Source organism: Liolophura sinensis, chromosome 6, assembly GCF_032854445.1.
Source record: "Liolophura sinensis isolate JHLJ2023 chromosome 6, CUHK_Ljap_v2, whole genome shotgun sequence".
In the NCBI taxonomy this organism is placed as follows: Eukaryota; Metazoa; Mollusca; class Polyplacophora; order Chitonida; family Chitonidae; genus Liolophura; species Liolophura sinensis.
Genome location: NC_088300.1, coordinates 15,321,598 through 15,339,301, shown reverse-complemented (window position 1 = coordinate 15,339,301; position 17,704 = coordinate 15,321,598). Strand labels below are relative to the sequence as shown.

Sequence of the window (17,704 nt, the reverse complement as noted above, 5' to 3'; positions counted from 1 at the left end):
CAATTTTCATCCAATCACACTCTTGCTACAATATTTTGGAGCCTGAAGTCCACTCTTTCATTCATCTAAAAGACAATTTCTGATTGGTGTCAAAGTCTGACAGCTCTAATCAAAGTCTGACAGCTCTAATCAAAGTTTGACAACCCCAAACAAAGGAAGGTCATGCAGCAGATACTAAATAAATCTGATTTAAGTCAAACTGAAATATAAGATTTGGTGTCGCAATGAATTACATGTATGTTCACTACAGGGGAATACAGCAAACAAGCCTCCACAGTTCCGCACAGGTACAGTTCTCAATCATACTGAAAATCTCTTATTAGATTTGATAAATCCATAAGGATTTGTGCAGTTCAACTGTAAATGACTGAGAATAAATCTATTCCAAGAGTGACAGATCTGCTTTCTTTTCTGGAAAGCTGCCACAATATTTCCCTGCTATAGTAACTGCTTACACTATGTGATACCAAAACATACAGAAAACTAAACATGACAGCATATCTACCTGAGGATCAGAGGACTTTGTGCTCCAGAGAAGCAACCGTGGTGAGAAGAGAGATGTAAGCTGTACATACTCCTTGAGTTCTCCAGTCCACAGGGAAAGGCATCTAGAGCAGAGGTTACTGGACCACAGCTGGGGCTCACAGCATACTGGCAACAAAACAACAACACTGACTCACAGACTACAGGTACAATGTTTACATAGGTAGTCAACCTACATTGTATACCCCCAAAATGCCAATGTTTCCACTGTGGCTTCACAGAACATTATGTTTCCAATTTCTTTAATGTGGCATATCCTATGGCATGTTAAGAATTCCAAGTTGATTTATAGAGTCAAATCAGAAAATAAATGGCTATGGCCTTAAGTCCACCTCTTGTTCAAAATAACAAAGGTTACATTATTTTTGTCCTTTAACTGAATGACATATCATACTGAATGGTGACACGAGGTAAACATGCAGACATTCAGATTGTCTTATTTGTATTTATTCCAATGGTTGAGAATATTTCTCACCCTTTCTCATCTATGTGCATCAATGATCACAGCAATACTTACTTAAGAACAAAGCTAGGTCTTGTAACATCTGTGAGAAACTTCTATAAGCTTCTGGAAGCAAGTCCTACAAGGGAGAGCATGGATGACAGTTACCATCAGGACTAAAGAGTTAGGCCTGCATCCTTTTTGTTCATAATTTCCCCACAATTATGAACATACGATCTACGTTATTCACCATTCACAGTGAAGGCACATACGTTAAGCTTGTGATGATCCCCTGGACGAGTAAACAAACTTTGCAATTATGATGATTTACCTGTCTAGTGGCACCTCCTCAGACGTGATTATACCTGTCCAGAGGTGAGTTAGTGGCACCTTGTCAGTTGTGATGACTTACTGTCTAGAGGTGAGCGTGTTAGTGAGATGCCCTCCTTTGTGATGATGTGTCTGTCTAGAGGTGGGTGTGTTAGTAGTATGTTCTCGGTTGTGATGACCTTGCATGTTTAGAGGGGAGTGTGTTAGTGAGATGTCCTCCTTTGTGACGATGTGTCTGTCTAGAGGTGGGTGTGTTAGTGGCATGTCCTCCTTTGTGATGACATGTCTGTCTAGAGGTGGGTGTGTTAGTGGCATGTCCTCCTTTGTGATGACATGTCTGTCTGGAGGTGAGTGTGATAGTAGCATGTTCTCAGATGTGATGACTTGCCTGTCTACAGGTGAGTGTGTTAGTAGCATGTTCTCAGTTGTGGAACAGCTGTCTAGAGGTGGGTGTGTTCGTAGCATGTTCTCAAGTGTGATGACTTGCCTGTCTAGAGGTGAGTGTGTTAGTGGCATGTCTGCAGTTGTCATGACTTACCTGTCTAGAGGTGAGTGTGTTAGTAGCATTTTCTCAGTTGTGATGACTTGCCTGTCTAGAAATAAGTGTGTTAGTGACACCTTCTCAGTTGTGATAACTTGTCTAGAGGTGAGTGTGTTAGTGACACCTCCTCAGTTGTGATAATAACCTGTTTAGAGGTAAGTGTGTTAATGACACCTCTCAGTTGTGATAATAACCTGTCTAGAGGTGAGTGTGTTAGTGGCACCTCCTGAGTTTTGATGACTTACCTGTCTAGAGGTGAGTTAGTGGCACCTCAGTTGTGAAGACTTACCTGTCTAGGGGTGAATGAGTGATACCTCAGTTGTGTTTACCTGTGTGTGAGGGTGTTAGCGTCACCTTCTCAGTTTTGATGACTTACCTGTCTAGAGGTGAGTGTGTTAGTGACCCCCTGTATACAGGCTGAGATTTCATCAGCAGTAGGAATCTTCCCATATATCATAACATCCCTGACAAACACCTAAAACACACAGAAGGTATACAATGCAATCACATAAACAACAAAGTAAATGATATCGTAGCAATACAGCTTATTTCTTCGCGATGTTATCATCTAACATCCCTTTTAAAGTGAACATAAAGTCATCCATTATCATGTGAAGCTTTCAGCTCTAGTGATTGGCCAAGTTCATAAGGGCTTCTACAACATGGCTACATGGAGTGAGTTGTACATCAGAGCCATATCCCCAAGGCTGAACTTTCTCGGCTTTCAAAACTTCATAGAATTTTTTTACTTATTTTGCTGTGATAACTGTGCACTGTATCCTTTTTTCTATGTATATTTAATGGCAGACTTTATGTTCACTTTAATTCTTACATTCTGGGCGAAACTGCTGTCAAATGCCTTCAGATTTTTGCCTGAATCCTAACAAATACACAATTCCATATCCCTTTTCAAAGTTTAATTGCAACCAAAGTGAATCTCTATAATCTTATCACACTTTAGTCTATCTTGACTGGAACTATTTTTTAATGTTTATCACACTTCACACCTTGGTCTCTGTTAGGCTGTCTGTTGGTCCCAGGCTGTTATCGTCATGGATAACACAGCGTACAGCCTCCTGAGTACCACCTGTGGTATCTTTCCAGTCCTGGCAATGTCTGTATCATCTTCTGCAGGTTCACAGGTCGGCACATCTTCTCCAGCTCATCAGACATTTCTCTCTGGAAAATACCTGTACAACAACAACAATGGGCCAATCAAAAAGTGCAATAATAAGCTTACACAGACACGTATGCATTACATATTGTACTAGACTATCATAGTTGTGCTTGTTGCACAAAATTGTATAAATACATGTAACTCCCATGACTTCAACCTCCCTGATAACATTTAGCTATAAATTCATTTGTACTTCAATCACAGCCAGAAATAGACATAAAACTTAGTTTTTGATGTCATTAATCAGTGGGTAGTTTTGTGTTTGGATATTACTCACGCGTTGTGATGTGATTTCCTACCCACTGGTTAACCCGCTCTTCAGCCTGACGACAGGAAATGGACACTGCCACAGACACTACAGCTGATACCTGTTCTTCTGGCAGGAGTAACGGGAGAATTTCCAGGATCTTACCACGGCAGTATCTACAAATGTGAAAGCATCACACTCGAAGTGTCCAGGATTACAATATCACCTTACTATATACAGCTGTATGTTACAAGAACGCTAAAAAATGATTAAATCCACTATGAAAGGAATGTTAAAAAAAATGTCAAAACGTTATTCATTATTGAAATAATTAAAGCAGTTAACCCATATTGTAATTTGAAATTATCAAATATGCAACATATATCCCTACAAACCAAACAATTCACACTCAATATACTTATTCATGTACATGAAAGCACAGTCCTGATTACCAGTGGTGCAGGCAGATTTCCTTACTTACGTGTGTCTTGACTGGTTGACCTCTGACCTGACCTTCTCGCAGAGAAGCCCCGCATCCTTCATTACATCCTGGGACAGCTTCTCCTGTAATACACATATACATACACGGACTGATGCATGACTCATAGACAAGTAATTACACCAGAACTCCATTCCACCAAACCATAGTAGGGTAAGCAGAATCCAGCTGATATGGCAACTTTTGTCTTTAAAATGCACAGCTGGGAAAATTAAAATTAAACTAGTTTACAAGTTAGTTTTGAGGAACCAATGTTTTTCAAAAACTTGAACAGTTTTTGAAACTCAAATTATCAAATCATTTTCTGTTCATTTACATTTGTAAATTAAATTATTAAATGTAAATTTACCATTGAATCAATCTGAGAGTCGTCAAATGTTTTGACTGGCAATAATCCAATAATCCTGTCCCACACACAAACATACCCGTATCCTGCTGTTAGGAGATACACCAGACAGGTTGATCACTAGTTTACTGACACATTCCTTGGCCGCCGAGAACGCTTGTGTCAGGGTTGAGGATCGCAACTTTTTAATGTAGTTGGACGCTATTCTTTCTGCCACAAACTCCACCACCCTTTTTAGTGATGCCGGGTGGTTGTGGAAGAAATTCTCTTCCATTTGCAACTAAAATGAAAAAGGTAAATTGTTCTGAATTCATTATTTTAAACTTTAAACCATATTTGTAATACATGTGAAACAATGACTCATGTTTGGACCCCTATGAATTATATCTTTTGCTAAAAAAATTACTTTATTTCTTTGTTGTGTGGCTTTTTGCACCATTTCTGACAATATTTTGCTGATGATACTAATGTGTCTCCTTGTAAAAGGTTGATATCAATAATTTAACATTTAAGGTGCTGCCTAACTGAAACTCCTAGCCACACAATACACTCCTCAGTAAATTTTCTCCACGCCTGCCATGCATTAGCTGGGCTTTTCCAGTCTTTGAAATGGAAAGAACTGGTACTGAACCAGGGTCTAATGACGACATGTTCAATGCAAATATCCCAACATCTTGGCAACAGTGTTGTAAAAATTAAATTTCACACGTACCAGGTGAACATTTCAATAAACACCGGACACATTTAATAGTTTATGGCTTAACATTATGAACCAAACTTCTCAGCAATACTATAAGAAAGTGCCTTACACTGAAATTATTAACATTTACCTACATTTGATATCTTCATGCTATCAAAATCCAACAGCTTACTAACTTAGTTTGTGAGAGTTAAGGACAAACCTATAAACAGCTGCATGTGAGAATTAGGCCGCACCAACTTAAACGGTTGTTTTATTGGCAGGATTGTTTTATTGCCAATGTTGGAGGAGGGTATGAAAATAATTAAAACTGGTGTTACGTTACCTGTAGTTGTTTCTCTGTGGCTGTGGGAGCTGGTGTGTCATCAGCCGCCACAGGCGTGATTTTCCGAATCGTGCTGCTGCGGTTGCTTCTTCCCACAACAAACTCCAGCAACAAGGAGCGCACCTCAACTGAAACAGTACACCGGTGAGCATAGCACTTCAATATATACACAGATAATTATGACAATTATACAAACTATGCAATTCTCATCATGTCCTGACAGAGATCTATTTCCATGGTATAACTCAAATTTAAACAGTCCAAAGGAAATGTACCATTTATATATTCATGTAATTGATGTTTAATGCCATAATCAGGGTTTTTTTTTCAATTATACAGTGGCAGTTTGGTTGGTGAGTGAAGGAAACCAAAGTGCCCAGTGTAAACCATTTACACTGCCACCATTCACCTAGACAAACCTAGACGCTATGGGGAACATGTAAAACTCCTTCCCGTCTGTAACAAGACAGTCCAAAGCATTAAACTCAATTGTTCTTTCCTTATTACATCACAATTATCAGTGTATGTGTGCTGATAAAACATACATAAAATACACATGCACTGCAACGTCACAGAAGAAAACGATGCCTTCTACTGTCATTTAGACCGTCTGTGTAGTTCGTCCTCAAGTTTCCCACTGAAGTTCTCTTGAAGTGAAATCCTTAGGAACAGGGCCAACACCATGGTTCAAAAGGGCTTACGATGAATAGCACACTTTCACTCCCATAACTAAAGATCCCTCAAATATGACATCAAATATGGCAGTTATCCTGGAATGATGTCTAAAGCCTTTGAAAGTAGTGTCACTGGCTACATATCAGCGATGGACGATGCCTTGTGTTTTGTGTGAATCTCTTTCACACGTCTATAGGCCCTGATACAATCTCAGTGTGTTTCTATCTGTCCTGTGCATGTAGCATTCGCCTTGGTTGTACATGTACTTCTCAATTAATAATATCGTTACTCGCACAAGTTACAGATCAATCACACACTCAGCATACTATTCGCTGGTTACCTAAATAAGGGCAGCAAGTGTAGAGAACCTGTTGATCAATCAAGTCCATGGAGTCCTGAAAAATACACAAAATGAAAATAACACAAGTCTGACAATGATATTATACATCAAACATGTAACTAATTATTTATTTACGTGGTTCGAGTTTCACGCCGTACTGGAGAATATTTCACTTATGTTACTGCATCCAGCATTATTGTGGGAGGAAATCGGGCAGAGCCCGGTGGAAATCCACTGAGAGACGTTCCCACATTTGGCCAGAGTGGAAGCCTTGAACTCACAGCGACCGTATTGGTGAGAGGTTCCTTGATCATTGCGCTGCGCTGTCACGCTAACCACCTCAGCTATAGAGGCCCTCGATCAACTGATAATAAACAAGGCTATGTCAACAGCCTGAGGTTTAGTATACCTGTATCTAATACAGCATGACACTCACCAATGGTCTGCACTGGATTTGTGAAACACTGAAGTCCAGGACCGGACTTACTAGCTACATGCACCGGTACAACTTATATCCCTTATAAGGCTTATATCACCAGAAAGCTGTACAAAATTCAAAATACTATCGAAGTCTTACTGTTAAAATTATTAAATTTCATCTTATTTTAATTACCAATTCTTTAGTGTCTTTTGATGGCTGGGGATAAGCATTCTGGATCTCTGAGAAGCCTTGGAAGAAAATCCCATCTGGCAAGGCTGGCAGCTAACAAAAGAAACAAGGCATAGTCTGTTATTTGGTATGTACATGTATTTCACTATATCCAAAATGCCGTTTCGTCTTCAATGAATGAGTATATTAGAGCGTGGTAGTACTGTATACGACACACAGGTGGAATATGCAACCTTTAAAACAAGAAAATGCACTTGTGAATGACAAACACTAAAGCAGCCTCACGATGGAATACATCTGCATGACCTTGACCTTCAGACCAAATTTCATCAAAAGTATGTCATTTTAATGAAAAGTCTTTATATACTCAGTTTCTTGAAATTTGAAATAACTACTTAATAAACTTGGTAACAGGATTTTTGGCACTTGAGTGACTTTGGCCTTCAACCTCAATATGACATGCTTGAAAAAAATTACACAGGCCTATATGAAATAAAGAAATAAACCAGGCATACATATATACTATCTAATTGAAAAGATAAAAAATTGGGAAAATTTTAACAAAGCAATTTTCCCAAGAAGTTTCAACTTCTGTGTGACCTTGCCTTTCAGACCAATTTTTGTCAGAAGTCATTCATGTCGCAATCTTTGAGAAGAAAAAATATATACTTATACATATATATATATTTTTTTATTTTTCTCACCTCAAAGAACCACCCAAGAGTGAAAATCAACAGCAGGTTATTATATTTAGCTTCTCCTTGTTGAAATTTCCGTACAGCTCGCCTAAAACACCAGAACACAAACTTACACATGTATCCTCACATACATATCCACATTTCAACCATGTGACTACAAAAGCAGTGTTCAGGTAAATCATTAGAGCATTGCCCAGAATCTAGGATAAACACTGTTCACAAAAAATGTGCACAAAAAGGAAACATTATTTATGTGACCACCTTAGCCTAACATCACGGAGTCAATATTACATGCAGGTTACTACACTGATCAAATCAATTAATTTGTACAAGCTGGTCATTACTTTGACTTAAACCACTAAATGCATGCAAATGATACGTTTATCACAACTCTTTTAAACTGCAAGTTTGAGATATGAATGAAATGGGAAACCTATGCTTCTTCTAAGTGTTAAATGTAACAAGGCATTCAGAGAGTACCAGTACCTTGCCTGGTTGAGCAGTTGTAAAACTGTGTTATGTTCATGTCATGTGATACATTCAAATATTCACTTCTAAACCAAAAACCATTAAATCAACAAGACCAAAATATTATACTGTCACAACTCTATGACTGTTTATGCGTAAAAATTATGTTATTGAGTAGTAAATCATTCTGGTGGTAAAGGCCCTCTGGGGAATTAGTGAACAGTTTTACCACAGAGGTCTATGATATGCAAATCACAAACTGCTTTGAGGAATCCATGTACTGTGAGAGACAATTGCAACCCTGAGAACAGCTGAGCAAAATGCTGAGCTATGACGTAAAACACTTCCATATGCAAATCACTACCGACGCTTGGTTATCTGTGTACTATGGCTGGCCATTGCAACCCTATGATTGGCAAAAAACTTTTACCAAACTGGATGCCGACCCCATCTGATCTCCTTCTCACAACACCTCTCCTTACTTCATAAAGCGAGCTAAAAACAAACTTACACAAAATGATGATGATTTGTGGTCATATGAACACAAAGCAATCAAACAGGAAATATGAAACCATTCACTAAAGTAATTCACCTTTTTCCAAGAGATTAGTTTTTGCATTGAAGACTTGACTTGTTAAGGGTTTACCTATAAATCTGGAGTAGGCGAGCTATCAAAGTCTGGAAGTACAGTAGTAGAGGAGACAGGGGGTCCATCATACTCAGGAACTCCACCACCCAGGGTAATGTCATAATCAGTCGTCCAGTACAGCAGGCTCTCTCCACATGCTCCAGCACATTTAGGGGCAGACAACCCTGCAAGGGGGACGTTGCATAAATATAATAATGGTGAACAGGTGTATATTATGCATTACATGCTTTTTCTTTCAGACACAACTGGAAAACATGCTTATAAATGATAAACACTACAGCAGCCAGTTTCCCATAACTCTGTGAAATGGCATGCTGTTTTCAACTTCTGCATGACCTTGGCCTTTGAACCACTGCTGATGAAAAGTCATCCAGCTCTCAATCACAATTTAGAAATTTCATGAAATTTGAAATAAGGTTCCTAGGAAACCTGGTCACAAGACCTTTATCACATGAATGATGTTTCAGTGACCGTGACCTTTAATCTCAATATGACCTGCACAAAACAGATTTGCCAGGTCTATGTCACATGTTTGAGTGAAAAGATAAAACCAGACCAATATTCATCAAAAGTGATTAAGTTTGCAACCGTAGAGTAGAGATAATATATGTCAAGTTTCATGAACTCTGAAATATCAAAGAAACCTGGAACTATATCTGGAGCCAAAGAGTGGTGCTTTCTAAAGGGTTCTTCCCAATTTCATCTTGCCATACATCTGAGTGCAAAATCAAGATGTGTTCTAGAAATACCTGAAGCTCAACACTGCTGTATGAAACACGGAATTAACTGCCGCAAGTAAGCTGCATGTTGTCAGAAAGAAAACAGTTGATGTACTGAGTGATACCTTAGCTCTGATCTCCAGGTATGAGGGGAGTAAGGAGTCTGGCAGTCTCTCCAGTGTCTGGTAAGGTAGGAATGATACAAAACCCATAAACTTTCCTACAAGGCGGGCTGAGAGCAAAGAGTTCACAAACTGTTCCTTCTCTTCCTAAAAACCCACAACAGAGTTGACACATAAAATAAACTTTACAGTTAACAGTCTTTGGTGAGAGCACATTCCATCAGTCATAACAATGACAACAGCAGAGTTTAAAGACTATTAAGAAACAAACAGAGTTTCATAAATAAATATGCACCTATCCACAAACAGCAAGGTAAACTTCCCAGTAGCAGTAACTTATTCAGTGTTGAGAAAAAAGGACATTTTGCGCACTAACAAATACATTTATGCTCTGCACATTGCTCTCTTCTTGGTGTTGTCATCAGGAAATATAAAAAAAATAAAGATAAACAACTGTGAGTTCACCTCATCTATAACAGAATGCGTGTGTCCCTCTTCTGTCTCCACATCTGTCTCTGATAACTCTGCACTGTCCAACTGAAACATATCATAACATATTTAATAACATATATGTCTACATGAAAAGGTTGTAGCCTTTTCCTCCTATAATAATTTCTATAAACTGATAAAAATTGCGTATGGAACACAACGACCCTGATTTTATTGAAAAAAGGTAAACCGCACCAATAAAACTAATACTGTTCACATTATGAACTGTGTTATGGGTTATGTAGTGCTGGCTGTTTTGTTTTATGATATAATCCTTGTCTTTCCATTTACTGTATAATTATACTTCAAGAAAATCAGGTGTGGAAGTTTTTCTCCACAATAACACATGCATATGCCGTCCATGTTTATACTCCCTGAGGGGCTAATCCATATACATACAGGTGGAAAACATGGAACAAATTTTGTCTTGGAGGAAACATAATCACCTCTGTTAGTTTAGCTGAGAAGATATCTGTGAGGTGCTGGTTAAAACTGTGACAGCCAGCTGCCAGAATGAAATCCCTGAAGAACTCCTGACAGCCAGGGAAGGATTGGGGAGGGCAGGGCCCTGCTGTGGTTAGAGGAGTCACAAACCTTTCCTGTAGCCTGTACAAGAGAGGGGAAATTGCAGATGAAATATTACTTTATAAATGTAGCAAACTGTAGGCAATCTTTGAGGAAAATCAGGCAAAATGAGTAAGTCAGTCATGATTGATACTTTAGGTAGAATACAGTATTCCTATTTCATGTTAGTTACAAATGCAAAATGCAGTCAACATCAATCACATCTGCAGGACTGACACCAGTTTTTGAGATAACAATGGAACACCACCCTATTGGTCAAGTCAAGACAGACGAGTAATTCTGTCTACAATTCAACCAAAGAGAAATAATTGTGTACTTTAAAGGCTTGCAAATGCAACTCTTCTGTCTGGACATGTGTGTTATAAGTGAAATAGAAATATACAGAAAAAATTCTGATTTAAAGTCTCTCATTCCACACTCACTTTTTGAACTTTTCTGGGTTTGACTTTTTCAGTTGGCTCAGCAATGTGACTTGTTCATCATCACCCTCTGTTTTATAACTCTGATCACCTTTACACATCTGTAACATTCCATGGCAAGTAATACTGAAAAATACTAATTAGGCTATTTCAGGGACACTGCATTTCACAAAACGGGCCAAGGCTAAGTCAAATATAACTACTATGGCAACAGAAAGTGGAAGCCTTAACTATGCTAGCTTAATTCATTTCAGTAAAACAGTGCCCCAAAACAGGTGAGAGTAGGTTGTTGTAACAGAAACTTACTTACATGTGTAATTTAAACATCAATGAATTGTAATTCTTGGAATCTGACAGAAGATGTCTAGAGATATTGTGCAGAAAAGGTCACAGCTGATGCAGGGGAGTGTGGACACGGTACACCTCCCCTGATCGACATAATACAAATACATGTACATACTTTTAACAGCTGAGATTGGAATAATCTGGCCAAATGAATGTGATTGGCTAACTCAGTTCTGCTTTGAACCAATGATTTGATTCGGATTCCAAGCCTGTCCACCATTTGCCAGCCAGGTGTCATGTGACAATCCTCCCACTCTCTGATTAGCTCATAAAACTGATCTCTGCAAAGACATGAAAGCAACATCATCAAAAGATGTGACGAAGATACCTTACAAAAGTGGATGTCATTTTTAATACATGTAACATATTTCACCCAACTCAAACTTGTTTCTCATAAATTGCATATTTGCAAGCTTGTATTAAAACTTTTACAATGGTAAAGAAAAATTTCACCTCTGTTTTTTAAACTGCAGGAACGACTGGTGGCTAGGAAAGTTCTCTCGGTTGTCTGTGTCAGCTTGAAAGGAGACACCTCCGATTGGGGACCTTGGGAAAACTGGACCGGTCTAGGAAACATAAGGTCTAACGTGAGAAAAAGGAAATGAGCAAACAAAAAAGTGGCCTAGAAAACTAACAGAGTGATCACCTTTCACAAGAAGGCCTAAAGCATTTCCCACGTTAAGCTTCTTATCCATAGTCTATAATCTATGACTTGAGAATTGCCATAAATATAATCTGGAATGACATTCCAATTTATGTGGAACATTTTTATAGGACTGGAGTTAACATGAGGATTTGTGTCCAAATTATTTTGATTAATGAACTTCCATTAATTCATTATGCATTTCCTTCTCTTGACGACATTTAAACTGGTTACCTTCACAATAACCAGATTGGTCAACAAAATGTGTTTATCAGTCTGAAATTTCGCAGAAATTAGTTTTATTCTTGTCTGAGTGAAAATGTATTTCACAGCAGGTTAATAACAGCCTAACTGTAGTGCAGCAGGAGGTGTCTTACCTTGGTTTGAGCACCCTTCTGTAAAGTGTTTAATTGAGAAGCTAGCCCTGGGGAGAAATCCACAACCCTGGGGTTATCTGACAAAAGCCGCATGGTGCTTCTGTCCAGCATCGATAACAACCTGCCAAAGAAAATGTCACAGGGTAGAGTTTAAATTCACCTGAATACCTACTGTGTGCAGAATGCACGCCTTTACCTCATCCATGAGGCTGACAAACTGTTATGTAACAAATCAGGGGTTCACCAGGTGAATGGACCTCTCATGTATTTATATGCGCTAAAGCTTCATAAATAAAATGAAGAATTCTTACCGAATCTGCTTCTCCAGAACCAGAACTGAGAAGAACACAGCGTTGTGGATTGTGGAGAAATAGTTCATATCTTCTGGATCTGAATATTAACAAAGTTTTACTGATCATGTGTAACACACAAGGAATCTGTTTCACAAAGTGGACATACAGGTAGCATTGCAGGCATAAAACAACTGGGCCAAGCAGTGCTGTACATTGTCAGAAATCTAGTCAATAACAGAAATTTTATACCATGCAAGTATTACAACACAGTCATCAAATTCCTACAGGTGCTGACAAGGAATGGAGAAATAGCACAAGATGAAAATTACAATGCCTTAAATCTTATCCTCTTTACCCATACAAAAGCATGTCTCTATGTTGACTACAAGTTGATAGATCTTATATCTCATACAAGATTTTATTTATTTATTTGGTGTTTTACGTTGTACTCAAAAATATCTCATTTATACAGCCTGCATTATAGTGGGAGAAAACCAGGCACAGCCTGGGGGAAATGCTCATGCTGTCAACCTTCCCATGTATGGCTGGAGAGAACTTGAACTCAAAGCAACTGCACTGGTGAGTAGCTCCCCCTCAGCCACATAGCAGATTTGTAAGGAAATTCTAACTGTAAACAATTCTTCATTTCCTACCTCGATTCTGCTGGTCCTCATTATGGACAACTTCCTGTGTTGTCAAAAGCGAGACAAGAAAATACAGCTCCACATTCAGATTGGGTAAAAGGTTTTCTAGAAATCAGAAAAACAAAACCATGTTGAACTAAACAAATGCTAAATATGCCAAAAAATCATATGCGATATCTCTCCCCATTCAAAAAAAGGTCTTGACCACAGTTCTCATTCATTTACTTATTTTGACTCATGTTTTACGCCATACTCAAAAATATTTCACTTATAAAACGGCGACCAGCATTATGATGGGGGGAAACTGAGATCCCATTGGTTAACTTCCTGTCCAACATTTGAATACTAAAAGTTTTCAAGGGTAAATATTTTATCACTGGAAGAGCATCACCTCTTCCTCTCCTAACAGGTGGCCCTGCACTGAATTTGGACCTTCATGTCATAAGCCTTTTGTTATACGATGTCAATCATGCTGCATGCTGATGTTTCATCTGTGACATATACGTGGTCTACTCAATGTGACATGGCAGTGTTGACGCTGCGGTAGAATGTTCAGCGACATTAAAATGACAACATGTCATACGTCATATTATTCTTTCAGCATTTCATTATGTCTTAGTTTCATAAATCTTAACTCACTTGTTTTGAAATACACTTTTTGCTAAAAAAAAAAATCAATCACACAGTAAAGTATGAGTGAATATTTTAGCATCATTTTTTTAAATCACTTCTGAAGTCTGAGGCCATCTTGGCACATAATTCTGAAGGCTGCATTATTCTAGTTTCTAGGACTCACCATCCATACAACCTGTGTAGAGATCAGACAGAAGTGAGATCATGTCCTCGTGGGTGACCTCTGACCTCAGAGCTACAGCTGGCTCTCTAACACTGTTCTCTCGCTGTACGACTTGTTTGGTTGGAGTTACACAGGTGAGGGCAGGAAAACACGACTCACCAGATCCCGATGTTCTCTCCTGCATTTTGGCCTTCTCTCGTCTGAGAAAATAAAATTGAAAAGAATTTCTCAAGAGATGTTTACCTAGATTGGTTTTATAATAACTGCCTGAACAAAAATCGTTTTCCTTAACAGCTTAATATCTCAAATCCCCAACATATGAAACCAGTCACTTTAGCCAAACACATGCATATCACAGGTTAGCAATTCAAACAGAGTTTCACAACTTCATAACAGACCATTGCCATTGATGTTAAAGCTGTAATGATAAAATATGACGGCAGCATAAGGAGCATCTGAATTGAGTCTGAATTCTAAATACACAGGAAGAAAGGTACGTGAAGTATGGGTGAGGTTCTCACCTGAGAAGAGCTCGCTCCATGTCCAGCACTAGTGGAGCTTCTCCTCTGCTATCCATTTGTATTGACCCTGACCCTCCCAAACTACTTCCTTTATTAGGGGGTGTGCTCCACACACTGGCTGTTTCTAGGAAAGCAGCGTTCTGAGGCCTCTTCATGTCAGCTCTCACTGGAGTGGGGTTGATCCTTCTGACAGGCACCACAGGGGTAGTGGTTCTGAGGGTGTAACAAATTAAACAGTAAGTCAATTGAAAAGGCCCATGAATATCGGGAAGTTTTCCTGAAACAATGTACACACTTTATTTACATACAATACATTCTCTTGACAGGCGCTATAAGCCATAGTCAGGAAGTTTTCACTCATGCAACAGCGGCCGGTTTGTTTGCTGAAGGAACCAGGTTGCTGAGAAAAACCACTGCTCTTTGCAGGATAACTAACAAATCTGGTGACCATAGCCAGCCCAGTGAGCGCTGGGTTCCATTCTGCAATTCATTAATCAGGGGTTAAATGGCTATGACGAGAACAAAGCTTTAGCCAAATGTGTCAGTCAGGGATCCTGAATGTGTGCACTAATATTTATCTATCTATTTATTTGATTTGTCTTTTGCACCGTACTCAAGAATATTTCACTTACACTACGGCAGCCAGCATTATGGTGGGAGGAAACTGGGCAGAGCCCAGGGGAACCCACTACACTAATAAAACCGGTGGCCAAAACATCCGGTGGTCAATATATGTATATTGTATTTTATTTAAAACTGGCATGCTGCCCAAACACAAATAAAAATATGTGCATAAAACATGAGTGAATTAACCCACACGTTGTTTACATTGGTGATGTATAACCAGGTCCCTCTATCTCATCTTCCCATACTCACCCAGGCTGACTAGTTGCTCCAATGCTAGGGAAATCTTCAGAGTTAGAAAGGTTAAACACCTGAGCTCTTCCTTCATCGCCACACCTTTCTTTTCCTCTCCCTGTCTGGTGTTCTGGCGTTGGCTGCCTCTTTTTCCCATTCCATCGGCGAGATGTGCCTGGTGAAGGAGACTGTCCATCATCCCTGTACCTATCTCTTTTGACAGTGACTAAAGGGGATTTCTTTTTTCTATTAGAAGATGGTACATCTGGAGATGTTAAAAAATCTCCCAGGCTAATTTTATGTTTTGATTTATGGGGGTCTATTGTTGGTTTCTGATGATAGCGACTGTCTCTTGGGGAATTTTTATGCTGTTTGTTTCTAGGAATGTATTCATAATGTGTTCTTTGATTCCTCTCTGTGGGTGTGACAGGAATTTTGGGTGAAGCATCCAGTAAAACATCCACAAAACACGAAGGGCTCACATCTGGCCTTTCCACTGGACTGAACAGCTGTACCCGGTTAGCACTGCCTGGGTGGCGACCCTCTGGGGTACACTTCCTGTCAAGCCGTACTTTCTGAGCAGAAGGGGTCTTTACTGGGGAAGGTGTTACCGACTTGCAGTTTTGCAGTAACGGTAATGTCTGATCCCTCAGATAGTTCAAAAAATATGGGACAAATTCACATCTTAGTCTGCTGGCATCCTTTAATTGTGGAGGCAGATCAAGCTTAAAAGAGAAAAAACAATTTATAAACCATTACTATGTAGGAATTAAAAATGACTAATTTGTATATAAGTGTTTAACATATTATAATGCCACGTTTCAGATTGGCTGTTATCCAACGCCATAATCAATTTACTATATATTTATTTGACTGGCTTTCTACTTCATACTCAAGAATATTTCACTTACACGAAGGGGCAAGCATTATGGTGGGGGGAAACCTGGCAGAGCCCGGGGGAAACCTAGCCACATCTTTGAGTCGCTGTTGAATGCAGTAGAACTGTCGAGCGCTGATTCTAATTATTTTGGCCTCAGTTAATGGAAATATCGAACTTGACTCTAGGGTTATTAAAAAAATGACATGAAGTAACTATAACTCTAAATACAACTGATGCTGCTGAATGCTTCTGGCGCATATTATGTTATGTCTGTGTGATTGCTTACATCACTCTACAGCATTTAAACACATGTTCGAGTTCTGAGAATAGTCCCTTTCCTTTTTTTTAGTTATTTTTTTTTTAATGTAGAGGCGCGTTCACTTTAGGTTATTGATTTTATATGATTTTATCTCTAAACTGATCAGAGGATTCAGGTCTTGACAGCTGATGATAAAATGGCTTTATTTATCAGGTAAATGAATACCATATGTTTCAAAATGAAGTCAGGCAATGTTCTTTCAGCCACAGAGGCAGATACCAAATTAGGTTTGTTTGTTTTTTTTTTTCGTTATTTGAAACTGTCATGTGGTTCGCAGGCTTAAGTGGACAAACATTACCCTGCCAACCTATGGCTGACGAATGGCTGACGAATAGCTGAGGATCGCCGGACTTGCTGAAACAGGGGGAAGTCATAACCATTCGCAAACATCAGGTAGGAAATGCTACCTAAGTTTTGCGTGTGGATAGGAAAGTACCCCACGTTATGGGAGGGGACCTCTGTTAGATGTTGTATAATTAGCATACAACGTCTAATTCAAGACTGAAGTAACAGTCTGTGGTTGTTAAAACGACAAGGTTGCTGTCAATGTTGCTCGCTCCACAAATATGACAGATGAGACTTTCATAATCATAACCAAGAAATTGACTGTGAAAACCATGATCTCCAATACATTGACGTCAATCTACCACGTCAGAGCAGCCTCAACTTTACAAACACTCAACCCGTGAATTTATCTTCGTCTAACTCCTTAAACAGCATCACAAATACAGCGCTAAAAGCAGGCTAACATCTCAACACATCGTGTTGTTGTTGTTGTCAATGGCGGGAGAGTATGTCAACTGTTTATACCTCGCGAAAGTGTTATGTCCGTTTATTCTAAACGTTAACTGTACCCTAGTTACATGCTTTAGTTTGTGAATATCAATATTTACCTCTTCATCTTTATTTTGGAGCCACTGTAGTACTGTAGTCACGGTAATTTCACCCCGCAAGACCATTTCTAGTATGTCGGCCATTTTTAAATCTCCCACCTGCCATGCGCATCCCCCTTTCGGAAGCGGAAGACGATCTTCTTCCCGAATCTGTTGACCAATGCATTGAAAGTGTTCGTTTACTTTCAATGGGCAGGTGTTGGTTTGTACT

The 17,704-nt window shown here is 39.1% G+C and overlaps 1 protein-coding gene across 1 annotated transcript; it reads right to left on the bottom strand.

Annotated features, from left to right (window-relative positions):
• Window positions 1-2,239: 2,239 nt before the first annotated feature.
• LOC135467671 (codanin-1-like) lies at window positions 2,240-17,582 on the bottom strand. The gene is made up of 23 exons (XM_064745470.1): window positions 17,494-17,582; window positions 15,420-16,126; window positions 14,544-14,756; window positions 14,023-14,222; window positions 13,236-13,331; window positions 12,601-12,679; window positions 12,290-12,410; window positions 11,723-11,835; window positions 11,385-11,550; window positions 10,928-11,025; window positions 10,367-10,526; window positions 9,897-9,968; window positions 9,435-9,578; window positions 8,588-8,754; window positions 7,480-7,561; window positions 6,779-6,868; window positions 6,166-6,220; window positions 5,151-5,278; window positions 4,205-4,405; window positions 3,762-3,844; window positions 3,311-3,456; window positions 2,864-3,046; window positions 2,240-2,331 (listed from the first exon to the last, which is right to left on the bottom strand). The coding sequence occupies exons 1-22, from the start codon at window positions 17,575-17,577 to the stop codon at window positions 2,907-2,909; spliced, it is 3,345 nt and encodes a 1,114-aa protein (XP_064601540.1). The 5' UTR covers window positions 17,578-17,582; the 3' UTR covers window positions 2,240-2,331; window positions 2,864-2,906.
• Window positions 17,583-17,704: the final 122 nt, after the last annotated feature.

Excerpts from the sequence above, each read along its gene's own strand:
- LOC135467671 (XM_064745470.1), bottom strand. The coding sequence starts at position 17,577 with ATGGCCGACATACTAGAAATGGTCTTGCGGGGTGAAATTACCGTGACT. Across the intron at positions 13,332-14,022 it reads CTACACAGGTTGTATGGATG|AAAACCTTTTACCCAATCTG; the intron begins GTGAGTCCTAGA and ends TCTGATTTCTAG. Across the intron at positions 11,836-12,289 it reads AGAAGGGTGCTCAAACCAAG|ACCGGTCCAGTTTTCCCAAG; the intron begins GTAAGACACCTC and ends TATGTTTCCTAG.